At 51.1% G+C, this 24,784-nt stretch overlaps 9 protein-coding genes across 9 annotated transcripts; 5 read left to right on the top strand and 4 right to left on the bottom strand.

Moving 5' to 3' along the window:
• Positions 1–541: 541 nt before the first annotated feature.
• Positions 542–940, top strand: SCP_1001930 (hypothetical protein; the record flags this gene model as incomplete). The annotated part of the gene is made up of 4 exons (XM_027762061.1): positions 542–556; positions 611–725; positions 793–871; positions 925–940. The coding sequence occupies 4 exons, from the start codon at positions 542–544 to the stop codon at positions 938–940; spliced, it is 225 nt and encodes a 74-aa protein (XP_027617862.1).
• A 1,958-nt stretch (positions 941–2,898) lies between these two features.
• Positions 2,899–4,644, bottom strand: SCP_1001920 (hypothetical protein; the record flags this gene model as incomplete). Its single annotated transcript, XM_027762060.1, has 12 exons — positions 2,899–3,028; positions 3,086–3,160; positions 3,217–3,290; positions 3,350–3,418; positions 3,476–3,521; positions 3,589–3,692; positions 3,750–3,776; positions 3,826–3,849; positions 3,904–4,008; positions 4,067–4,135; positions 4,187–4,439; positions 4,499–4,644. The coding sequence occupies 12 exons, from the start codon at positions 4,642–4,644 to the stop codon at positions 2,899–2,901; spliced, it is 1,122 nt and encodes a 373-aa protein (XP_027617861.1).
• Positions 4,645–9,779: 5,135 nt separating this feature from the next.
• SCP_1001910 (hypothetical protein) lies at positions 9,780–10,557 on the top strand (the record flags this gene model as incomplete). Its single annotated transcript, XM_027762059.1, has 3 exons — positions 9,780–9,814; positions 9,872–10,493; positions 10,549–10,557. 3 exons carry the CDS (start codon positions 9,780–9,782, stop codon positions 10,555–10,557), a joined length of 666 nt encoding a protein of 221 aa, XP_027617860.1.
• Positions 10,558–11,119: 562 nt separating this feature from the next.
• Positions 11,120–13,697, top strand: SCP_1001900 (hypothetical protein; the record flags this gene model as incomplete). The annotated part of the gene is made up of 3 exons (XM_027762058.1): positions 11,120–11,542; positions 11,600–12,130; positions 12,192–13,697. The coding sequence occupies 3 exons, from the start codon at positions 11,120–11,122 to the stop codon at positions 13,695–13,697; spliced, it is 2,460 nt and encodes an 819-aa protein (XP_027617859.1).
• A 1,103-nt stretch (positions 13,698–14,800) lies between these two features.
• On the bottom strand, positions 14,801–15,729 carry SCP_1001890 (Uncharacterized protein; the record flags this gene model as incomplete). Its single annotated transcript, XM_027762057.1, has 6 exons — positions 14,801–14,904; positions 14,964–15,069; positions 15,123–15,246; positions 15,301–15,435; positions 15,496–15,651; positions 15,719–15,729. The coding sequence occupies 6 exons, from the start codon at positions 15,727–15,729 to the stop codon at positions 14,801–14,803; spliced, it is 636 nt and encodes a 211-aa protein (XP_027617858.1).
• A 458-nt stretch (positions 15,730–16,187) lies between these two features.
• On the top strand, positions 16,188–18,727 carry SCP_1001880 (Ubiquitin carboxyl-terminal hydrolase 6; the record flags this gene model as incomplete). Its single annotated transcript, XM_027762056.1, has 11 exons — positions 16,188–16,346; positions 16,413–16,448; positions 16,527–16,602; positions 16,842–16,870; positions 17,056–17,159; positions 17,220–17,404; positions 17,456–17,579; positions 17,632–17,746; positions 17,815–17,970; positions 18,026–18,437; positions 18,504–18,727. The coding sequence occupies 11 exons, from the start codon at positions 16,188–16,190 to the stop codon at positions 18,725–18,727; spliced, it is 1,620 nt and encodes a 539-aa protein (XP_027617857.1).
• Positions 18,728–19,036: 309 nt separating this feature from the next.
• On the top strand, positions 19,037–19,591 carry SCP_1001870 (hypothetical protein; the record flags this gene model as incomplete). Its single annotated transcript, XM_027762055.1, has 1 exon — positions 19,037–19,591. The coding sequence occupies one exon, from the start codon at positions 19,037–19,039 to the stop codon at positions 19,589–19,591; it is 555 nt and encodes a 184-aa protein (XP_027617856.1).
• A 386-nt stretch (positions 19,592–19,977) lies between these two features.
• Positions 19,978–21,438, bottom strand: SCP_1001860 (hypothetical protein; the record flags this gene model as incomplete). Its single annotated transcript, XM_027762054.1, has 3 exons — positions 19,978–20,421; positions 20,486–20,746; positions 20,803–21,438. 3 exons carry the CDS (start codon positions 21,436–21,438, stop codon positions 19,978–19,980), a joined length of 1,341 nt encoding a protein of 446 aa, XP_027617855.1.
• A 1,283-nt stretch (positions 21,439–22,721) lies between these two features.
• Positions 22,722–23,478, bottom strand: SCP_1001850 (Histone chaperone ASF1; the record flags this gene model as incomplete). Its single annotated transcript, XM_027762053.1, has 4 exons — positions 22,722–22,839; positions 22,910–23,255; positions 23,322–23,409; positions 23,458–23,478. 4 exons carry the CDS (start codon positions 23,476–23,478, stop codon positions 22,722–22,724), a joined length of 573 nt encoding a protein of 190 aa, XP_027617854.1.
• Positions 23,479–24,784: the final 1,306 nt, after the last annotated feature.

Genomic DNA, 24,784 nt, shown 5'->3' with positions numbered 1-24,784 from the left:
GGGAAGGACCCCACCTCTGAATTTCTGATACGATCATATCTTCTTCGCTCAGCAGCTCGTGCATTCAAGCATGGTAGTGCTTTATACCTGGGATGGGCGTCATCCTCATTCCATTAGCTCGGTGGTGAAATTCCCCGGCTCATTTCTTATTGTCTTTCGCTTTATTAGATTCCATGCAAGCCTAGTACGATTGAAACACCTCTCCGCCACAGGTCATGCGGTCATTTCGTGCGATAATGGCGCCTGCTAGAAGCAGGTTGTTGGATCCAGCCATTTTATAGACATCAAGAAATGCCGTTGATTCAAACTCCATCGCGCCTGGCATTGGTCGCTCAAGATCCTGCACAGGTATCATACAAAGCCCTGGCCATTGTGCTTTGTTGACAGATGGATTTGACAGCTATACTCGATAGTTAAAGCAAACGTGGTGATCACAGCGCTATATAAGTGCTGGTTTGATGCTGGCTCTTTCCAGTTTATCCAGCCGCCTTTTCCCGTGTGCCTTGTTCCACATATACTCTAGCCTAGCTACCTTTCCACAATGAGCTCTCAACAGGTACGTTGGACCCCTTCTCCCACCGTCCGTCCTGATCACGATTGTGGCGATCAGTCCACCTCCACTCAGTGCTATTACCCGTCGAAGTCTGGAAACTACGGCTCTGATGGCGAAGACAATGCGGTTAGAATCCCGCGGCGCACTCCCATTGCATGCCAATTCTGCAGAGGTAAAGCACCGACTATTCGTCTATCTTTGTGATCTGACCGCTCCACGTGTTTTTTAATGGTCGATAGGGCGCAAGCTCAAGTGCGATGGTCGGCAGACTTGCGCCAATTGTCAACGACGTGGTATTCCGTGCGTCTATGTTCCCGTGTATGTCCTGTCATAGTCTCAGGATTTTCTTCGCTCACCCGTTCGTCCTTCAGGTCGGCGCAGAAGTAACGAATCTTGACTCAACTGTTTGCTGCGGAACGCTGTTATATACACTATACATCACCCAAGTCTAATCTATTAATTCGATGCGTCTCCCATTATGGCATCCCACTGCAATCTTATTTTCTTGCCGTCCATCGTACATGACGATTGCCCCTTCCTCATATCCAGTCTCAGTGCATGGGGAGGTTCTGGCCTTCGGCTGCCCCCACTATCGCTTCCTGTCAGTGGACGCACTTGTCCAGAGTGATAACCGCGATGCCTCATGTATTAGTGTTGCGGAGTTGGGCCGAGATAAACGAGCGTAACAAACCGAGAGATATCTACGTCCATGTCCTCGCATGCAAGAAGCGAAGAAAATTCTTCTGCGTACTACGGCAATCGGCTGATTGTCAAGCTTCGCCGCTTCTGGCACAAACAGGAGAAGCAGGCGCTCCAGAAGATGTATAGAGCCCCCAATTTAAGCCGATGATATCGGGAAATGGAAGCGTTCACTATCGTGCGTCGCACTCAGTGCGATTACCTGCAGAGTTTACGCATTACAAAGTTCTGCACGAGGATGAGTAAATACGACGTAAATCCGCACAGAAGCTACAGCGCCCAATCATAGATGCGATCAGCATGTCTTGATACATACCTACTTGTGACCTTTGCAGCTCAGGATATACCGCGCCTCACCTAGTTACTGAGCTCAAGTACTGGTCACGCTCGGCTGAATGTAGGGCCAAGACGGAAGCGGTCAAGTCTCTCGTCGCGTTTGGAGATGGCCGGATAGTTAATGCCAGACGCAGCTCACCTCATGAACAGCATGAGTCTTGATGCACGGACTGTGCTTGATGTTTCCACACTCGCGCCTTGATGGAACTCCGTCCGCCGTGCCGCCCGCGGTATATCGATCGCTTCGTGGGGCCTGGAGCAGTATTTTGCTGTTCGGCATTCCCGATATCAACGCGAGAAGAGTAGCATGCCCCTGTGGTTATCCAGTTGGAGCTGGTGAGCAACAAAATTGTGCCATAAATTTGTACAGCTTACATTAAGACTCAGAACATCGCTCGATCACCGGATCATACATATGAGCTTATACCACGCAGCCGTATCAGATGACTCGGAATCAATCAGCACCGTATGCAGGCTTGCAGACGCACCATATGGTGTAGGAGACCAGACGCGGGGGAGGACAGGGAACATGCATAGAACCACATCACCATCGAGCCAGTGCTGGGCAGAGCCCGCCCTGCGCTGAACCCTGCTTTGAAATCTTCTCTTCAATCCGGCCAATCAGGAACCAATCTGCAGAGGCTGGATGCAAATCGCAGGGCATGTGCGGAGCTACGATAGAGGAGCTGACAACGGGAGACGTTCGCAGATCTACAAATCGGTTCATCCTGAGTTCCAGCCGCCAATTTTTGACTCGGGCATCAACTCACCTCACGCAGCTTGTTTGCGGATCCGACTGAGACACAATGAAGGAGGTTTTGAGGCGCCGTGGCGCACGCCTCATGTGTCTGGTCTGCTCGGAGTAAGGACGGAAGAGCATTGTACGGCGCCGGTCCAACCCGCAAGTTGCACATTTGCGCATGTTCGATCAGGGATATATCATCCATAAGATACTAGTGAATATCTTCTCGCAGCAAATGTCAACAGCAATTCTGAAGATCTGATAACGTTGAAATAAGGAGCTCACTGAATATGTGGGCGTTAAAGTGTAACTGACATAAGCTGGATTACGCCGGGAGAAGCAAACAACTCAATATCGATCAAAACTCAAATAACCTTCACAACTTGCGCCAGTCCGGTTCCGTGTGGTATGTATGCCTCAATGCCTTAAAACGTGCATGCGGATGCAGCAAGTGGCTCGTGCGCATTATAGCCGTTCTCTGGCTTCTTCATAAAGTCAACCACTACAATTCCTGATCTTGTACGGCATCCGAAGATACCACCGAGAGTCTAAAACATCCAGTCACTGCTCACATGAAGTAGGAGCCGTCCGTCAGTGGGGTGGCCCATTCTGGTTCCGGGTTGAGACCCCAATCCTCCAGCCAGCTCTCGAACAGAGCTGCAATCTTCTGGTGTCCTTCCACGTTGGGATGCTGATTCCTGTATCGTGCATGTTTCCTCAGCATGTTATGGGGTTATTAGAGACGGATGACGCACGTGGGATAGACATCTTCCCAAGTGACCCAACCCGTTGTGTTGACCAAGAACACGTTCTCGTCGCCTATGGCATAGCTGGGTAGCATGGGTGAGACCTCTTTCGTTCAGAACTGCGGCCAAAGAAGACGTACCGTGTCTGGACGACTTCCTCATACGCTCCCGGGTAGTAATAACTAACGGATCCGTCGGCAGACGGCCATCCCCACTGACCATCGCATAGTATCAGTTGCAATCGTCCCGATCAATATGGGGTGCGGCACAAACGGGTGTGAAGACAAATACTGGTTGTTCGCGGTAGACAGTGCGCAAGCGGGCCACGAAGTTGAGATATGTCTGAGTGTGTATCAGTATCTAAGTCATGCACCGCCGGAATCACGACGAATGGCATACCTGAACAAAAGCAGTCTGGCTGATGTTGTACGATGCGTCGTTTGCACTATCATGTGTATGTATTGTTCAGCTTGAGAAGCAAATAAAACGTTATCACGGAGAACTCAATTCACCCAATATGAATGACAACATGTGTAGGTGCAGGATAGTCACGGACGAAGTCCCAGGGCGTGGTGTAATTGTGGTCAATCGTGTAGTAATAGCCCATATCCTCGGTCTGACAGAACTATGAGTGATCAAGAACACTGATAACAGACTGCGTGAAAAGACATACCTTGAAGTATTGGTACGAGACACCGTGCTATATCCAAGAGGTTTAGGAGCACGCCAAAATGAGCGAGAATTCTTACCCGGTTTCCGTATGCTACAATGTCCTACAATTCCGCTAAGCATATCATGGGCCTATGCAGACACACAGAAATACTTACAGAGAGGGCTGCACCTGGTGCGGCATTGATATTGTATTCTGCCTTGAAGTGCTCCGCAGTGAGGAAGTTCCAAGCATCGTCGACACCTTGAGGAGTGTATTGTCCCTGTGCAACGGGTGACATTTCAACCACTGCGTTTCTTGATAATTTGATGGTCTCATACCGCAGACAGAGAATCGCCGATAAACTGGAATACAAGATTCGACGATTGATACGGCAGCAGCTTTGCACCCTACGAAGATTCAGTACCAAAGGGAGCGCGTCATCAGGCAAACCATCTCACTTCGTTCAGTACGGTGCTTTGTAAGTTAATCCGATTATCCTGCCACCCCTCCGCATTGATTCGCACAACACTTGTGGTGGGACCCGTCAAGTTAAGAGGTATCTGGTTTGAACCCTCAGAGACGTTGACCGTTGCAAACGGACCGTAATTAACTGACACGCCTGCCGACACGAGCGGAGACGTCGTCAGAGCACCGAGGTTGAGCGTCAGCGACGTGAGGCCAGCGGCGTGCAGCTTGAAGCCAGACCCAGTCCTTACGAGTTCCACACACGAAGTTGGCATCATACGCTAGCTGACAGACTAAATGCTTACCACCAAGTGCCCGGAGACAAGTCCCATCTCCCGTTGTAGTGGATGAACGGGTTGTCAGTGGCAATGGTGACATTCTGTGCGACCGCGCCTCCGTAAAGTAGGGACCCCAATGTCGCGAGGACGAAGCGCGAGGGCATTCCAAGCATGGTGAAGCTCGTAAGCAAGTCGGCGCGCAGCTCACCATTCTCTTCTTATAGCAGGATCTTGAGCGAAGCCGTACGGACAATTCGCCAGTCACGAGTGGTGGTAAGAAGCAAGCAGATGGCATGGCGAGGCCGAATATTATCCGCGCTGAAAAACTCGTGAGCGTAGAGGAGGATGAAGTGTTGAGGAAGCTGCTAAGTTATGACGAGGTCAGAAAACTACAACCTGGCACATCAGGGAAATCACACGAGTCTTAGGCGAGACTCTAGCACAACCGCAAAGGCGGCCTTAGCGATATGAGCCGACGAAAATGCGTGCAAAATGCTGATACCTGATCAGGAGAATCATCTTCATTTGGGAATCAAAGCAGCCATGAGATACACAAATGTCGCGTTCAATTCGGACGACATTCAGAGACAAGCCTCCAGGCGGACCTCTCTAGGCTTGAACATTGAACAATCATTGTTCTGCGTCAAAGTTCCAGGCTGGTGCTCTAGACACGCAAAGGTAGCGTTGAATACTTTCCTGATGAACAGCAACACAAAAGTACTTAACAACGGACAGACAAAAGGTCTCATTGTCCAGTCAGACCAGGTCAGACCGCACAACACGCACCCTCCCGAACCGAGTGCGGGCGGCCGTACCGAGACACATCCTGACCGACGACTAACTCACAGAAGCCGGTCCGTTCATATTCTCGTAAGTTCGAGGAGGGCCTTGTCGAGGGATTTCGTATCGCGCCTCTGCTAGCTCCGTACGACGCACGTAAACATGTGTAAATAGGTGACAGACTCTTTTTTACGCAAGGAGTTTTGATGACTAAGACTAACTCATTCCGGTGGTGTTTTTGGTGCTACTACATACACCGGAGACAGCGGGCAATATCGCACCTGCGGACATTGTGGGAAAATTCTGCCCTACATTGTACATGTATGACCGGCTCTTGTTGCCTGCGGAAATTTTGCCTTACATCCTTTCTCAGCCAATCAGGTCGCGAGAATAAGCCTGTCTACAAAAATGTACAACTGTCTGACATTCTACCACATATGTACAATGTTAGATGGGATATTTGCACAATATTAGATGTCCAGATATAGCTCGCTGTCTCCGGTGATAGTCATAAGTTGACACTCTTGGTACTCTCTTGAAGTGTTGCTCTAGTGTACAGTACTGTACAAGTACTGTATGTCCTTTTCTTGTTCTACATACTGCTTGTTTATACATACTGCTTGGACAATGTTGACATTTTCTGTGTGTTTAATGTTGCAGTACAAAAGGAACAACTGTCTTTCCTGCAGGTAACTACATCTGCAAAAGGTATTTTCTTACTGTAGGACAGCCTCTTCTACATAGCTCTCAGTAGAACGGTCCTTCTACGGAGTCCAATGTAGGACTGCGTAGGATCATGATCACTATGTAGGACCACGTAGTAAAGTGATCGCTGTATAGGACTCTGTAGAAATTCCGGATCTAATGGATCTGTCGGCAGCGCACCGAAGACTTACTCCACCAGCAAAAAAAATTTTTGTTCACGCGTTTCTACTCGAATGCTCTGGATACCGAGCACTCTCGATGGTCGTGCTCGATAGCCCGAAGTCATTATCTTCCGGCCCTAAACGAGCTCGGAGGGTTCATATCACCTGTAACCGCCGCCGTTCGTTGTCTCTTGAGCATCTCTCCCCTCTTCAAAGCTTCATCCCTCTGAACACTCACTGTCCCACTTGTCTTGAAAGTCTTGGCCAGTGTTTGTCCTTGTTGCTCCAGTTACACATCCACCAATGTGGACCTGGAGGGAGGAGGGTGATAGTATGTTTTTCACACCCATGTTCTTCTAAACAAAGTCTGACTTGCGATGCTGGACGGTTGCGATGTACAGCCTTCAAGTTTACTGATTGGTGAGCTGTGATCAACTTATGTGGCCCACTGGCTGTTTGTCCTCGTTGTACGCACACTAATGCAGTAGTCTGATGTAGCATAGATACATGTATAGACTGTAGTCAAACTTTTAATAAAGTGCATTTTCCGAATTTCTGGTCTTGCCCTGAATGCACAAGAAACATATGGGAGCTCAAATTTCAAACACGACGCATAATTTGCTACCGGGTGACGGTGCTGGCCTGGTGCTGGTAAAAATAAGTTTCTACCGCGTCCTACAGGTGCTACAGTGTCCTACAGGGCCTCGGAGACTACACGACTACAGTACTAGCCGATGCTAGCCGGTTCTCCTGTAGAAACGGCCTTTCTACAGAGGGCTATGTAATTAGGGACATTGCTACAGGCCTCTTGGGCCTACGCGAGCTACATAGGACTATATAGGTATTGTCTTTTTTCCAGATGTAGAAGCTGTATCTATGAGCCTAGGACAATGAAGGCTTGCTTATGTAGTTTTTGATTACTGTAACTACCACACCACCTGTACTTGTACTATATGTATTGATCATACACCCTTGCTCATACAAAAACTGTGAGCACCCAGTCAGAGTTAGTGCGCGGAGAAATAGGTCTGACAGTCTATTTGACCGGTAAATTACCCAGGCTCAGTGCAACACCTCTATTTTACCTACGTAAATTACTGTAAATTACACCTGGGCTACTTGACGCTAATTAGCCGGTAAAGCAGTGTAAATTATGGTGTAAAATAGCAAAAGGATGTTCACTGAGGCCACCTAAACATTGCTTTGCACTTTCTAGTGGGGGTTGATGTATCCTTGATGTATCCATGGCTTCTTCTATCTATTGCTGTAAACTATGATGTCTTTGAGGCATGCCTTCGTGCACTTCCCCAATTTGGACAGGTGAGATTTGTCGCCTTATTTATCGTCATCAATTCTCTCTTGTACACCTCAGTAGTGTTGTTGGTGGCTTGGCTTCTGAGCCCAAGCCAGGCCAAGCCGAGCTGTAGAAAGTCCGGCCAAGCCCGGCCAAAGCCATCTGGAAGCCTTGCCGCTAGGTCTGGCTTGAGAATGCTGAAGCCCGAGCCGAGCCCGTGAGCCTGGGGCTTTCAGCGCTATGTGCAGCAAAAAATACAGGACTGCCTAACCCAACATCCGGCCTCATTCACACCTCACTGCTACCTTTGCTGGCACTCCTGGGCATACCAGAAAATTCCTCACTTTTACTATGACAACCCCTTCTGTGATATGCTCTTTTTTCCCCCAAAGGTGAGTATCTCCATGACGGTATGATGATATTGAAACCCTTAAGAACATAATTCATAAACTGGCACAACTCACCTATAATGCTATCCTATAGGCTGCCAGTCAAGTTGAGTTGTCAATTTCTTATTGATCAACTATCTGAGTAGGTTACCTAGTAGCTACATACAAAATATTTTTTTTCTTCAGCAGGCCCGGGCTTGAGCCCAAGCCAAGCTTGAGCCAAGCCCAAGCCCTACCATCAGGCCTAGTTTGGAGTTTGATGAAGCCCAAGCCTGCTAAAGCCAAGCCAGGCCCTCAACAACACTACACCTCAGTTCTGTCTGCTTTCTGACTGTATGTATAGCCCGTTCATACACTCATGGCAGCCCATACAGTGTCAGTCTATTTTACCCTATTTTACCCTGTGTCACAGGCCTGTTTGAAATTTACAGTAAATTAACCGTAATTTACACCCGCTAATTAGCCTATGTAATTTACACCTACCTATTTCCCCGTGCACTAGTCAGAGTCGGGGACTGGCGTGAGCGCCGCTACGATATTTTACAGTCATTTGCATATGAAACCGGAAACACAGCGATGAAATCTTTTATTTGTTCAGGCCAAATATTACCTTATTTAGTATGACCGAGTCGGTGACACCAGTCACACTAGCTCTTGCTCCCCGGTGCAGTGGCATCGCACACTGCAACATTCACTCCTCAGCCAAATACATTGCTGAATTTGTTTCAAGGAGAGTGAATACAACCTGCATCAAGTGCTTGGGGTGGTCTTGCAGTTGAGCAAGTGGATCGGAGACCTGGCAATAAGTACCCCTCGGGCCCCGGTAGAGTGGCAGAATTTTGTAGATGGTAGATTTGTGATATCCAGACACCTGCACCATGTCGGACACAGGGAACTCTCAGTAAAAACCGGAAGTCAATTTAAGTCAGGTATTGTTAGGCTGAAGTCAATCAGATTCAAAATTTTGGCACCATGGTCAGGTAAAGTCCAGAGAAGTCTGTTTACAGTCACCAAACTCATCATGCCAAGAAATTATGTGATCAACTGCCATCAAATTATAGTCTGTAAAAGTCAGACACCACAGTTGATCATCTCAGAATACATGGCATTCTGAAGTTCATATGTTGCTTTTTTCTGCACTGAGGGGTTGGAAAATAACTGTGCAGACATGGTCTAAACAATATGAGGTCATGCACTACAGAAAACCGTAAGAATAGTCACAAGTAGTCATGTAATAGTCAAATTTGCCAAAATTTTGAAATTGGCCGACTACACTTTGACTTCCCGTTTTTACTGAGGGGAACTTGTCATGATGGTACCAGTGAGCAATAAGCTCGTGCAATTGCTGGCTCATAATCAGGGACTCATAGTAAACAGCGTACGTGACAGTCAGTCACGGAGAGGACTCAATGATACTCGTTAAGGCAATATTTGTCCCGAACAAATAAAAGATTTCATCGCCGTGTTTCCGGTTTCATATGCAAACGACTGTATGTAGCTCATGATCACGCCTCTCATAAGGCACTTCGGGCAAGGCCATTTTTCCCGTCAAGTTGCCCCAATTCCCGAGTTTGGTGGCGTCACTGTCAAAAATTTGTCGAAAAGTGCCCAAACGCATTGTGACATCGTGACAACTTCAATGCTAATAGCTGGTCACAGCGTGACCTACTCTGAATTTGCAGAAGTTCGTTTGCAACTCCCGACGTCTATAAAACCGTATCTTCGGCTCGTCATACCATTTTCACTATCATAGCTACTGTAGCTGGTAAGTCCGTAAGGTTTTCTAATTGGAAGGGCCTCGATGTTAACTTTGCGACAGATCCTCATCTCGTAAATCGCAATGAACAAGACGCAGTTTTATCTGTCGCAGTGTGCCGATGCGGCGTCGAAGAGTCCGATGTGTTTTACACTTGGGGCTGTCATGGTCAAGGGTGGAAAAGTGATTTCGTCCGGGTATAACCATCACCGGCCGCACTACGATGGTTCGGAGGTGCACAGGCACGGCCATCGCAAGGCGAGTCCCTGAGTCACGCTAGTTATGTATTGCTCACATTCTTGTGATACAATGTAGCCGGTGTCGATGCATGCGGAGATGCACGCGATTTTTAGCGTCACTGGCATGTCCCCGTCGTTCAAGAAGCAAGTTCAAGGGACTGAGCGGCGAGTTCCACGGGGGACACTCGGCACACCGCCAGAACATCGAACAAAAGGGACAAAAGGGAGCGCAGGTGCCGAATGGTGCCTTTCAGGGTGCAGACGGCTTGCAGGTTCAGACTCATTACACGCCCACTGTGCGCTGGCCCAAAGGGAAGAGTAAGCGCTCGCTGCGAGGCAGCGGTGCGGGGGGCAGCGGCTCCAGCAGCGGAAGTGAGAGTAGTGCGAGTGAGAATCCACACTTTATCACGTCAGAGTCCTGCGGCAGTTGCTCAGGGAAGGAGGTGGAGAGGAGATGGGACGCCCGGCGGCGCGATTCTCGGGTGAACGGCGCGGATATTTATGTGGCTCGATTCACGAAGAACGGGATGGGCAGCGCCAGGCCCTGCTGGCGTTGTTTGGAGTGGTGCAAGTGGGCCGGGGTCAAACGGATATTCCACTGGAACAACGAGGAGGGCAGGTTCGATGTCGTGAAGGTGAACAGCGCGCAAAGGGATATATACGAGACGCACGCCGATTTTCGCCTTTTCGCCGGACTGGTGCGTCAATTCTATCATATTGTCTGTCTCTGCTGATTATGTTGTCTGTTCACAGGGATGGTGATTGCTGGCTCAAACGCTCTGTACACTAACGTGTTCTACCATCACTATTTATTTTCATCTCTTAGTTGAATTGTTGGTGCGTGAATATGTCTTCCTCTCCCCGACAACTGCTCGTCATCCGATTTCCATGGATGCTTTGAGTATCAAAGCGGGGAAGATCAACTAGGGGAAGACATCAATTCAGCCATGAGATGCCTTTCGTTGTCTCTTGGTTTTACTAGGTGTCTCACACTTTTCTCACCCTTGTTCCCTTGTATTGAATTTGTTTCTATCGCGAACGGCGGTGACTTTCCGAATATGGCATATGTCGGAGTTTGTCACGTGGATGTTCTCCATGTTTCTCGGATCTTCGTGTTCTTTCTAGCAGCCTCCCGCTCGCCGACGTTGCTTCGCCAATAACCTGGAACATACTCTGCCACGCAGGGACGCGCGTTCCTACCGAGGGCTACGCGTCGCTGCTTGGCTGACGAATCATTCAGCGTACCGCAGTATATAAGCTACGGCTGCTGTCCCGAACATGGTGCTCACTACTTTCATCTACCCCTCCAACACACCGAGATATAATGCTCGTTTTAACTCCTGTGTCTGTGCCTCGGTCTGGCTTGTACAATCAACCATTTGTCCCGAGCATCGCTCCGCGCTATAATGTCGATGCGGTGCTCCGGCAAGCCGCATATGACTATGCCGTTGCGCATGCTAGAGCTGAAGCTGCACGGAGTGAAGCAGCGCGTCGACGGCAAGCCCAAGAGAGGATGCGTCGTCAGGCCCTGTTCGATCTCTACCTCGAGGAGGCTATGTTTGTTACACGTCGCGCTTGGCCGGAAAGTACTGAACGTCCCTACACTAACTGCACCTCAAGTCACCGAGATGAGGCCTATGCGCGAGTCGTTTCCAGTGCCCGTGCGCAGCATTACCTCACCCATCGTCGCCACGAGACGGGAAATTGTCCTTTTCACACCTACATCGGCCACGGTGTATCGCAGAGGGTATGTCTTTGTTATCCGACCTGCTGTTGCCACTGTCTAAGCGTCGAGTTCTCGCAGGCCGAACAGCCCTCTTATCGTCCCTATTACATTTCACGACATGGACGTCATGCAACTGTGCCGCAGCCCATGTCTTCGCGAGTCGCTGTGCATCCCACTGCCTTACCCGAGCGTCGGTATCCAGTCTCCGATGGACTACAGGAGCGCCTTCAGGATCGACTCCGATCTGAATCTGACCAGGAAATGGGCGAAGCTCTGCAGAGCCTCCTCTCACACTTTACCCCGGCTGCACCGTCTGCATCTCCTGCATCTCCTGCATTTGCTGAATTGAAGGGCAAGGGCAAGGCCAGAGAAACTATCCAGAGCACTCCGTCCTCTGCGTCGGCAGCGCAGGAGGTTCCCACGGAGACTCCTACCAACTTGCAGGAGTTGATAGCTCAATTCTATACTGCACTGCATGAAGCCACAGATACATCTGCGCACGAGACATCCACTCGTATACCCGTCAAGGACTTCACCGATATTAAGGGCAAAGGGGAACAGAAGGACGTTATCCCTGAAGTCGAAGCTACTTCGACGTCGGCACCTCAGGTAAACTTGCACCATACTACTCCTATACACTTTCGGTAAACTAACATATTGTTTAACTCAGAACGAGAACGTCGAAACGCCAGACACTGAAGCTCCTTCTCCCTCTCCTGGACCATTTCTCAGCACCGGCGATGTCAATCTACACCGCACACCAGCGCTCCCTCCCTCCATTGCTGCGAAGCTGCTGGACCTTTACAAAGCCAAGCGCTCGCGTAAGCTTTCCCTTGCAGAAATCGGGGCTGTCCAGGCGACTCTCCGCGCTCTCGAGACGTCCTTCGTCTTTCCAGAAAAGCTCGATTTCACGCAGTTATCACCTGCCGACTCAAACAGCGAGTCCACGAAGGATTTTGGCAGCACCAACGGCCTCGCGTACACAGCAAACAACTCACCGATCCACACTTACGAACACTCGCTGAATGTCCTCTTGACTAGACTTGATGCTGTGGAGAGCCGTGGCGATTTGCACGTGCGCGGGCGGCGCAAGGAGATCGTGAAGGAAGTCGAGCGCGCGTTGCGCGAGATGGAGAGGAAGGTGGAGGAAAGTCACGAGAGGGACGCTGCCAAGGACACAGTTTTAGAGACGAAGCCCGAGGTTGGGACGGCAACGACGGATACAAAGGAAGTTAATGAGGAGGTCGAGGAGATTACACGGCCAGAGGGGACAGCGGAGACAGAAGTGTTCCCGACCTCCCACGTCAAGATCGAAGCCCCACTGCTGGAAGCCGCCTCCTCATCCTCCTGTGCTCCTGTCTCCCTCTCTGAGAACATCTCGAACGAAGACCGTCTTGACCTCAAGTCCACCTTATCTTCTCCCGCCGCTGTCGTGTCTGGGAACATCAACAACGAGGACCACGGCACTGCCGTAACCGCTGGCGCCGCCATGGAACTCCGAGAACCCGAGTCTGCCACATCTCATGACGAGATTCCGTCCAAGTCTTCTTCGTCTCAGGAGGCTGTGGAAGCAAGCCTTCCAGAAGCGCAGATGTACGCACAGCCGGCAACACCTGACATCCTCGAGGTAGTCGCCGCTACATCGCCGCAGTCGTTGGATGACATTGTTGTCGATGCTTCTGCGACTGTTTCGCCCTCGGCCATCGCAGCTAAGTCGCAGCTGTCCGAGGATGCCGCGGAGGACAAACTTATCTCCCAACCTTCGTCCGAGTCTGAAGCTCCAGTTACTGAAGCACACCCCCCTGAAGATGATGTTTCCATCTCAGCAGCCCCCACCTCCGACACGGTTTCTTGGCTCGACTCGGACAGCAAACCCACGATGGTCAATGAACTTGCGCAGCCTACACTTGAATCACCAAGCTCACAACCCGATATACAGCTCCTCACGAACGAGATCGCGGATGCCGACGTTGGCGCTGAAGCGTTGCCCAGTGAGGGATACTCGTCTGAGGGCGACGCGTTCCTCCTTCAGTCGTCCTCTCCCCCTTCGCCGCCACACGTGCCGCGGAATTCGGAGTCTGACGAGGAACTTGAAGTCATACAACACCACGATGCGAAGGGTGCCGATGATGAGAGTGCGGACGAGTGGTCCGAGGTCGAAGGAGACGGACCTTAGGCGTACGTTACGGCAGTCTTTCTGCTGCGAGTTGCTTTCTGGATCAGTTCTGCTTGTCTTTATCTTACACTACGAAATGATACATCGATTCTATGGATCTATAATTGCTAGAATGAGATACTTCTGTCTAATAAGACAAGTGCCCGTGAGAGTGTTGTTGTTCAGCGAGTGTCATCGATTTCGGGTCTCATTCCCATCTGATTATGATTATTTTCCCCCGGTCCTCTGCATTGCTTCGATTCGCGGTCACAAGGGACCGCAGACTTTGCTGGTTGCGCCAAGAAGACACCGCCAGAAAGGAGGTGCGCCATTGCAGGGACATCGCAGGGGCATAGCGTGAAGACAGCTAGTACTCCGAAGACCCCCCTGGAGCAGTGAGCGAAGTCCGCAAACCCCGACCATACTTTTTTCTCAATAACTGTGTCAAGTTGCTCTTCTGAGGGAAAGTACTTAGCCATTGTGATAATTCTGTTTCAAAGTTACCTATGCATTGTGCAGTCGTATCAGGGATAACGAAACGTGCACATTGCAGCAAAAAGGGTGTCGGTTAGTATTATGAATAGCAGACTTGGCTAGATGCTCCTGATCATCAAAGGTATCAGACGGTGACTGCAGGAGGTGAAAAGCGCAAGAGGTTAATGCAGCCAAGGTTATGGATACATGTCACTCTATGACAGAACACCAGATTCACTGCCCACTCCTGCTTGTATACTGTCAGGCCCTGACGTTCAAGTTGATACGCTCACAGTTTTAGTCTTCATCGTCCGTTGACCAGCTTATGAAGCGTAGGGACACATTAACTGCGATGCATACGCGTCCCGGTGGAGCGAAGATTCGTCATGGTTGCACCTCGACGATAGTTGCTCTGCTCACATCCAACGGAACTGATTGTGAGACGTGCACTCGCCACATCGGTTCTAACTTGGGAGTGTACTGGCGCCGTCATTGACGTCAACAACGAGAGTGGATTTATGAAACGCGAACCGCAGAAGAACCTCCGTATTGCACGTGATCGCGACACGACAAAATGTACCAAGAAAGCATGCTTAGTGAATTATGTACCGAGAGGAAACAATAGCCAACTGCACCATCGCGCCAACAAACTAGTCCTTGCGCTTGTCAGACACGGCTCCTGTCTTCAAGTTGAACTCGGATGCAAGCCTGTCGTACTCCTTGGCATTCTGCTCCGCCTGCTTCTTTACGACCTCTGCGTAGCCATTCCCATCAAAACCCAGCAGTTCGTGAAATTCCTGGAGAGATACACACCGTAGTCCTTAGCTTTCTCCTCGCTGGCGGTAAGTTTCTTCTTCAGCTCCTCGATTTGCTTGGTCTGGTCTTGTGCTGCAAGTTGGCTGCGAGAGCTCTTGGCGGTCTAGTAAGGCGCAGTGAATACAGACAAATATTGCAAAAGAAAACTAGACACACCTCCTGCTTCAGCTTGGCGTACTCCTCCTGAGTATGAATGAGGTCAAGGATGATGTAAAAGGTGCGAGTGAGGACGAGGGAAAGAAACAAGCAGAACCCGGTCAGATACGTGTTGCGTTGAGAACTGCATGCGTAATCAGCCACATGGAAGTGGACACGAGAGGAGCCAGACGCTTACTAAAACTTGCGAGCAGCCAAGTTAGTTTCTGACCTCATGTCGGCCGTTCCCTGCCCGCTGCTTCTTGCAAGGTCGCTCTCCGCGGTCACCCGCCACATCCTCTGCACCGCATCCACGAACAATATCGCTACGAATCTGGTCGGGGGTAGATGGTGCTGAGAAGGTGCTAAACTCGGATGAAAGACGAACACGTACATGAATGCGATCTTGACGCCATATGCCAGCTTCGCCACGAGAGGGCTTTCTGAAAGGAACCTGAAAAGACGCTTCCTGACCGCGTACGGTAGCGGTGCGACAAGGAAGCAGAAGGTCACCATCTCTGCCGCGAGGAGCATAAATGTGAGAGTGTAGCTGGGCATAGCAATAAATTCCCGTGAGAAACCAGTTGCACGAAAGACAACGCCCAGGAAAAACCTACTAGACTGTCATGGCAGAGAAAATTCAGGTAAATGTTGATAAAATGGCAGTGTTTGAGGTGTTCGACAACACGATGGCTGTGGTCTGTGGATTTATTCAAACTGCGCCAGCCGGCACCAGACACGTCCGCGCGACGTCATCACCTAGTCACGAGACCTACATCAGCAAAAGTCAACTTTTGCTTACCGGTGTTATTCCCTTGATTAAGGAAAAATAAGGAGATCTCTTCTCTTATTCGTCCATTATTCACCCTGATTGGCTTTAATTGCCCAAATAAGAACGGAGACCTCCTTAATTAAGGAGATAACGAAGCTAAATGGAGGTAACCAAAAGTTGACTTTTGCTGATGTAGTTGTGTTGATTTACTTACATAAGCACCCGACGCGTCATCCAAACTCGGGAATTACAAAAGTCTACCCGCGCGCCTTCCGCACACACTCTCTGTCTCTCTCTGTTCACGAATCGAAAAGATGGCACCTCTGGCTGTCAAGATCAAGCACGCAGGGAAGGTGCACGACGTGCAGCTCGACCCCGATCAAGCTCCCACCGTCTTCAAAGATGCCATTTACCGGGTTACGGGTGTGCCACCCGATCGCATGAAAGTCATGATCAAGGGCGGGGTATTGAGAGTACATGACACCCTTCGAATGCCGCAGGAATTTCCTGACGAAATTTTGTGTTATCGACTTTGACAGGACGATACGGACTGGAGAAAAGTCGCACCCAAAGAGGTGAGTGGGCAGCTTATACCGTGGTTCAATCTTTGCGCCAACAGTAACTTCGAAAACTCATTTACTGTCTGAATTTAGGGACAAACATTCATGGTGATCGGTGCCGCAGGAGAGTTGCCAAAACCGCCGTCGACACCAATCGTTTTCCTCGAAGGTTAGTTTGTCTTATTAGTCTACCTTGTTTTTGCATTATGAGCCCTTGTGGGTTGGCGGACGGCTTATTCGCCGTGTTCAGAAGCATGGGAATAGTGGTTCGCTTTTTCTCCTAATCTGTACACACAGTGGTTTATTGATGCGCGTACCGACGAAATTCCGCGGAGAAAACGTTCCTCTGCCTCTACCATTTTCTCCGTAATATTCATTGAGTGGAAATAACTGACCTTGTTTCTATAGATATGGATGAGTCCGAGCTGGCAGAAGCGGTAAGTTTGGTCACACTTTCTCATACATGTGTCCCGGGATGGAAGGTTGTGTTACGAGTACGGTACACAGGCCCATATTCTGCCTATCATCTATGTCTCGCCTTCACCAGGCGTCCTACCCAAGTCCAATCCCTGCTATAACTGTCTCACCAAACCATCGACCGACTAACTTGGACTTCTCACAGCTAGCACTTCCGATTGGTCTGAAGAACTTGGGTAACACTTGCTACATGAATGCCACCCTCCAAGCAATGCGTGCCATCCCTGAGCTACAAACGGCGCTCCAAATGTATGTTCTTCACCGTCGCCCAACTGCCAGGTCTGACTTGACGTCTTTCTTACCATATAGCTCCGCTCCCCCAGGCGTCCCTTCTTCCTTACGCGCACTATACGCCGAGATGTCCCGCACGACCGAGAGCGTCATACCTGAGGCTTTCCTGCTGACACTCCGGGATGCCTTCCCGCAATTCGCTGAACGGATGAGCGGCGGCCCGAAGTTTGTTGGTCGGACGATTGTGGACTACGCTCAGCAAGGTGCGTTCCATGCGTCCCGCCGCATTTCCCGGATGGCTGACGTGTTCCCAGATGCGGAGGAGTGCTGGACTCAACTGACCCAGTCGCTGAGGGACGTGCCTGGTATAACTGGACCCTCGAGCTCGGCGGCCGCGAAGTTCGTAGATCAATTTATGACCGTCGAGATGGTTCGCGAGTATGTGGTTCCTTCTACTGTAGGACCTGATATTGACTGAGTGGGTGGCCAGATTGAAGTGTGACGAAGCGCCGGAAGAGCCTGCCTCGGTCACGACGGAGAAAGTACTCAAGCTCTCATGTAACATCACCGCTGCGACGAACTTCATGTACCAGGGCATCAAGGATGTACGTTCTGCCTCCCGACATGCTCTGCTTCCGCATGTCTACAGGACATTGACCATCTACTCACATAGGCATTGGACGGGAAGATCGAGAAAACCTCGCCGTCGCTTGGCCGCGAAGCGGTGTACTCCTCAAAATCGCGCCTCTCGCGCTTGCCTGCATACCTCACCGTGCACATGGTGCGCTTCGCCTGGCGGCGGGACATCAGCAAGAAGACCAAAATCATGGTAAGCACTCCTCTGTCGCTGGGCTCCTTCCTGTCCCACGCTGACCGGCTCCCAGCGTCGAGTCAAGTTCCCGACGGAGTTTGATGTGCTCGACCTCGTGACGGACGACCTGAAGGCGAAGCTCCTCCCGGTGAGCACGAAGCTCAAGGAGATCGAGAAGGAGCGTGCAGAGCGTGGCAAGGTGCGCAAGCGTTCCAAGGTTCCGAAGCCTGCCGCCGCGGTAAAGGACGCGGACGTCGAGATGGCGGACGCAGGCGCGTCGTCGAGCGCCCCGAGCGCGCCCGCTACTGAAGCGCCCGTGCAGGCTGAGGCTGGCGATAGTGAGGACAAGGGCAAGGGCATGGCGGTCGAGCTGGAGGAGGAGTCTGTGTATCGGGAGCGCGAGGTGAAGGTGCTTGATGAGCTTGTGCACCCGGACTTCAAGGCCGACATGGGCTGCAGCGCGTGCGGGCTGTATGAGCTTGTTGGTGCGTTCTTGATTATGCTGTCCCGACGTCTCTGACTTCAACTGACACCACACCGATCGTTCTCAGCTATCGTCACACACAAAGGTGCCGCTGCCGACGCCGGCCATTACATGGGCTTCGTGAAGAAGAGCGCCCTGCAGACAGGCGTGTCCGACGACGACGAAGACTGGTACAAGTTCGACGACGACAAGGTGTCGATCTTCCCGAGGGAGAAGCTCAGTACGATCGACGGAGGCGGAGAGGACTCGTCGGCGTACGTGCTGCTATATAAGACCAGGTCTTTGGCATGAAAGTGAATCGGAAGTTGGGATTCGTTGTATTCGTCCTGCATCTTGTGGAGTTGTGCATGTGTCAACCCTAGAGCTGTTGCACCATATACTGTACTTTCATGATATCGCCTGGCGTGAAGGTTTTTCTGATATTGTTTTCGGCGCTTCAACTGGGCGTAAAGAATGGATCCATGGGCGCTTACTATCTTCAGTCAAATCCGTCTGTTTGATCGCTCTTGTATGTCTTTCAGCTTTCCTCGATAAAATGACTATCTACGTCGCCCCGCTCGTCTAGAGTCGATTACCCGTTGGTGTAATTGCGAACTTTTTATGGCGGACGACGTTGCGCCGAACGGATCGGCAAACGACGCACCACTCCAGCTTCCAAACGAGCACCAGCTCCTCGCGACGATAGAGCAGCTGCAGAGCAAGAAGCTGGAAGCGGAGAACGACTGCGAGCTCTTCCGCGACCTGTATGGCAAGGCGTCCGCGCATGCTGTCGAGGTCACAAGGGAGAACAACGAGCTGCACGAGCGGATCGCGCTCGCCGAGAGCCAACTGCGTGATGGGCTCGCGATGCTGCGGGGCACGTATGAGCAACGCGTACAGAAGTTGCAAGCGGAGGCGGACCGGTGGCGCGTCCTGTGTATGGTGCTCATGGAGAAGGATCGGCGGACGGACGAGGAGGTGCGCAGGAGGGCGGCCCTCGAACCAGAGCTCAGCGAGCAAAATCGAGTGCTCAGGGAGGAACTGGAAAAACTTGGCCGGGACTATGGCGATGCGCAACGGCTGCTGGGGCATTTGACCGAGCAGGACCAGAAGGATTTGGAGATGGTCGGACGTGAAGACCTCCCGGTGGCTGTTTCTACTCCGATATCTGCGTAAGACACGGGTTCTGGTCAAATTTGTTACTTTAGGACGTGCTGACACATACTAACATATTGCATATATCGTGCTGTAAATTCCACATGTTTACTGGCGCAGACTCGAGGTTTCATGACGTATTTCCCTCACACAATTCTCTGGCCTACTGTCGTATTTCCGGCTCTGCGCAGTCGAACGTAGGACTGTGGGATGAGTGCTGAGACAAGTAAGCCGACAAGGCTAGAAGGTTATGATACAGAAGGCCGCACGATTGACTTATATCTGCCACCATACCCGAGGTAAGCAACTCATTAACTTCCTATCACCCCAATGCGCATTCTGGCAACCGAGACGCATAATATAGATCCAAGTCCGTAGCTGTCCATGCAATCAACACACCCAGTTGCCTAACGCCGTTGTCTCCACTTCGGTTCCCAGAACATGTCGTACGGAATATGGCTCACACGTACAATATGTTTCGCTGTTGATTTCCCATTCGAACGTGCATTGGACATGTGGTGACGGTCGCCCCGATGCATTGGTATAGGCGCGGACAGCACCTTTCGTTCGAATGCGATCGCCTCTCGATATCCTAGCCTGGGGTCGTCGTGCAAGAAGCAAATCTTGTCGAAGGACGGAAGGGGCAATCGATTGAGCATGAAGTGCCGGGCATACAGTGCCAATCCGCCCCAGATGCGTTGAAGCGATGGCGACATGTTCTGGTGTGGCATCCCCAAGACTGCATCCTGCGATCGGTGCTCCGGCGGTGCCCTCGGAATTGCAACGAAGGCGGTGGGGAGGACGAGAGTGCGTATTTCTCTTAGTCCCCTGAGACCGTCGGCCCATTCGTTCTAACAGATTTCAAAGCGAGAGTCAGCGAAAATTCGGCGAGGCCATACCTGCGGAAGCACGTACCAAGTCGCCAGGCAGGGGAGCGTAGCGACTCACTCCAGAGTGATCCAATATGAGTTCGACCAGACGTGACAAATTTTTACCCATCTCTCTCACGAAGCTGGGGCCAAATCCTGGGAGGTACCTGCCATCGACGTTGACGGTGAACCGGAAGCATCGGATAGGCGCGCGAGATACGTTGGCCAGGAGAATATCTAACGCCGGCATCCAAGTGAATGGCACCGAGAGCGACAGAGATGTGAGGCGGGGCCAAGAGGATTTTGCCTGGACCAAATCAGCAGTCAGACGTCGAAACAGGTGGAAACCGGCCGCGTACTTACTAGTCCTCGTTCAATCAGATTGGCGTAGTCGAGAAGGTTGTTGTCGGTGCAGGATATGCACAGGCACGAAAGACCTGCCCATGACGCTGCTGGAGCCCGAAATGCCTCTTGCCAGCGCCCATCGTGGCTCGTTGTATCGGATATGTCCAACCTCGACAAACGCTGCTTGTCGAGGAAAGAACTATACCATGTCGCGTCGGGTCCTGCATTCCGAATGATCGCATGCTGTACCTGTCCTCCCATGTGTGGGAGTTGTCCTCTCCCGCAACAAACGGACAGGAGGGCGACCTCGCGGAGATTAAATACCATATTCAGTATCGAGAGCGCATTCGGAAGATGCAATATTTGTCCCGTCGTGCTGGCGTCCATGACGAAAGTCGTCAAATGGGTGGTGTAGTGAAGTATAGAGCGCAAACTGAGGTCCATGTGTGCGATATACTGGTCGTAATCGGGCGGAGGCGTCGACGGAGCAACTCGAGCGTCGCACGAATCATAGATTGTGATGGAGGTCGTTGCTCGCCGGTAACGCCATGCATAATGGAACAACTCGCAGAGTTTTTCCAGGGAGATGGCGACTCTTGCCGTCTTTTCTGCGTCACCATGACCGATTTCGAAATGTAGATTCTCGTACACCATGTGCGACTGTAAGCGCAAGCGATGACAGGTCCAGGCCAAAGACATTCGGTCTTTGGAATTGGCATATGAGAAGATCTTCTCATGTAGCCCTTCAGGTAGCTGGAGGATAGGTGCTGGGGGCGGCGGTTTCCTCCATGTGTGATTCCAAGACATCAGTGACTTACATTAAAAAAGAGTCAACTGGCAGTAAGGCAGGGTGGAATAGAATATCTCACAGATTTCGGCCCCTCGGAGCGACAATTATTCAATGTCAGAGAAAGTGCCTCACGACTGACAGAAGACAGCATATATATACAGCTGCACCACAAGGACGAACGATCCTTGTCCGGCGAATGTTATGAACGTGCATTACCATGGTTGCCGCGCCAACTTGAAGGTACTTCATTGGAAAGGGACATAGGCCGCTTCACTGTTTGGAACGAGTAAAGCACCAGAGTTGTCACCCTTGCGACTTCCCCTTGCCATCGCCATGGCCTCCGCTGTCTACAGCGGCAACAAGTGAAATATAACGAAAGAGCCAAGAGGAAACAATTGCTGCAGTTCTGCCAGCAACGGTCAAGAAGAATTGCCTTTTACGGAGATGTTCGCTGTCCCGATCCGTTCTGCGTTGCCATTTCGAGTCTCCAGAGACCCTTGGTCTTGCGCCCAGAGTGCCAGACAGTTATTTCACACCCTACTCTCACCATATGACTCCCGACGACACAGTATAAGGGTAAATAACGCCGTCTAGGAACGAGACCAATGCGGCCGGCTCCCTTGCGCTGTCAACCCCAGGCTGTGGTTGCGCAGAACGCACCATTCGTCTGGATACAACGGAGGCCGCGCGTCGTTTTTTGAAGAAACATCGTTCGACTGTAACCGGGCGCTGAACGTTGAACGCTCACCCCGCACGAGGCAGCAGTTGAAGAATGGAAGCCACTCTGCGCGAAAGCGCTGCCACTACGCCGTTCTGCATCTGGCAAAAAGTCACCAGTTTGATGCAATACCCACCACATTCTCATGCACGCCGCGCGAAGTGATGCACGAGTGAAGCGATGCACACGTATGCAAGCCTGTGTAGTGCCCCTAGCTGCGGCGCCCAAATATTCCAGGAATAATGTTCGCGAAGATCGTGCTGCATGACATTCTCAGTACGTGTACAATATGAAATCGAATTGACCTGTCCACAATACAAACAAAGCTCTGAGAGCAGACGGGCGTTGCGATAAGTTAATGGATACGACGACGGAGACTAGTGGGAGAGTAAGTTGCATATCGACATCACGAAATCAGAGTGGTTGGTGTCACGAAGACATCCCATCAGAATCTTCTCCCTCCTCGATATCGTTTGCCGAAGGCACCTCTGCCGACGTGGCCGCTCCGACAGACACTGCCTGCGGAGGCTGCTGTGGTGAGATGTCCCTGCACAACGCCGATGGTCAATCTCCATCACACATCACGGCGAAGAAAAACATGAGTCTGCAACGCGCACCATTTGATCTGGAACCTCGTTACTCGTGGTTTTGTGTTGATATCCCGCACCAGCCGATCGAACCTGATCGGCTCCGGGAGCGCCTCCTTCATCTCCTCGTTGTCGTACTCCGTGTTCTGGTAGTACCCCACGCGCACGAACTCCTGCTCCTTGTAGGATCCCGTGAGGATGAGCGCGGCAACGCCGAGGACGTCTTCTGGGGGGATTTTTGACGGCGATGGCGGAGAGCCTTCGAACTCGAAGGCGTTGACGCCTGCGGGGACCGGACCCACGAGGCAGTCGTCGAGCTCCTGGTCGAGCTCTTCGTTTCCGGGTGAGGATACGTAGATGAGTCGCCATTCCAGATCTGCACATCGTTTGCGGACACACGAGAGGTTAGAGACGGCCACGGTGGGTCGCATAGAACACATACCATCTGGCAATGGTGCTATGCATTCAAAGGTCACTCTAAAATGATATGGGTCGAGGAACCGTGCGGGATTGTTGAGGAATTCGACGTTCTAAGTCGATAATTGGTGGCCGATACAGGACAGTAAAAGTTGACTCACCCGGATGGTCACGATGGACATGTTGGAGGACTCTTTTCAGAAAACAAGGCTATGCTTTGTGGAGATGCGCGGATATAAATGCGAAAGCGATTGCAGAAAAAAGACTTCGCTGCAAGGCAGGTTGAAACTTTCGAGATCCATCGCAACGTGACTTGCTAAACGCGTTGTGTCACAGACGCGTTATGCCGCGTTACTCCACGTGACTAGTACATGCGCATTGTGACACACTAAGACATAGCTTGAGAACTTGCGGTGCCGGAATCTAGCTGGGAGGACGGCACCCAAAATGGTTGCTCTCACAGAAAACTGCGGAACCAAGCGCATAGAATGCAAGCATAGAGAGAAGGAGGGCTTCAATAGAGTAGTATCGTAGTCCGAAATAGCCGTCCCCGAAGTAAGAAATTACTTTCTCGAGTCATAAGATATTTCTTTGTATGTCAGAAGAAGGGGCGAAAGGTAGGCGGCAGCTTTTCCAATTGCTTATTGCAACTGGGACGAAACCTAGATGTAAGAGACCCTCACGACACGGAACTCCTCACCACGCCTTAGATTCATAGATACCCCTCGTCACCCGCCTTTCCGCGGGGAGCTACTCACCAGCACTGTTTTTCTCCTTGGAGTATGAACTTGCGCTTCTTATGGATGGCGGGAACAAGGTAATTGAAGAAGGATATCGCCTTGAACGCACGAGTCAGCATTGACCGCTGCGTCTTGGAATACAAATATAGTACCATCCGTCTATGCGCGCTACAAGACCTTCAATACCTTCAAGCTCAAGACGATACAAGCTCAAGATTCAAGACTCTCAGGAGCAAGTTGCGTTCAAAGCATGTGCACCACGAATATTCGGTACGCTGAGTCGCACCTGTCAGAACAGCAGGACGGTACGTCAAAGCGGGGACCAGACAGAAAGGCTCAAAAACCCGGCCCCAAGCTAGACATCAAAGAAAGAAAGAAAGAAATCAAAACATATAAGACAAGACAAAAACGGTGACAGTGTGACCTCGAGGTAAGGTATGACATGCACCTTGCTCGTCTGTCCTAGAACAGGCCTTTACGTAGCCGCCTTCGTTGACAGTGCTAGTGACGGGCACAAGCGGGGAAACTAACGTGCGTCGACAGCCGCAGGTCTGCCCGTTCCCGTGCACCACATACTTCTACCTGTGATTGGTGAGTTGCTAGGTGACCGTCCACCAGGCGGATGCTGGCGGACTTTATGCATTCAGTAAACATATTTCTCGTGACTTTCACACACATAAATTGTAACACACCTTTCTGGTAGTACCCGTCATTTGTACCAAGGCTCGAGAGTGCTGAACGGCTCTTG

The sequence above is a fragment of the Sparassis crispa genome (assembly GCF_003851025.1).
Source record: "Sparassis crispa DNA, contig_000009F, whole genome shotgun sequence".
Lineage (NCBI taxonomy): Eukaryota > Fungi > Basidiomycota > Agaricomycetes > Polyporales > Sparassidaceae > Sparassis > Sparassis crispa.
The sequence above is the reverse complement of the archived record's forward strand: the minus strand, read 5'-3'. Positions and strand labels throughout refer to the sequence as shown.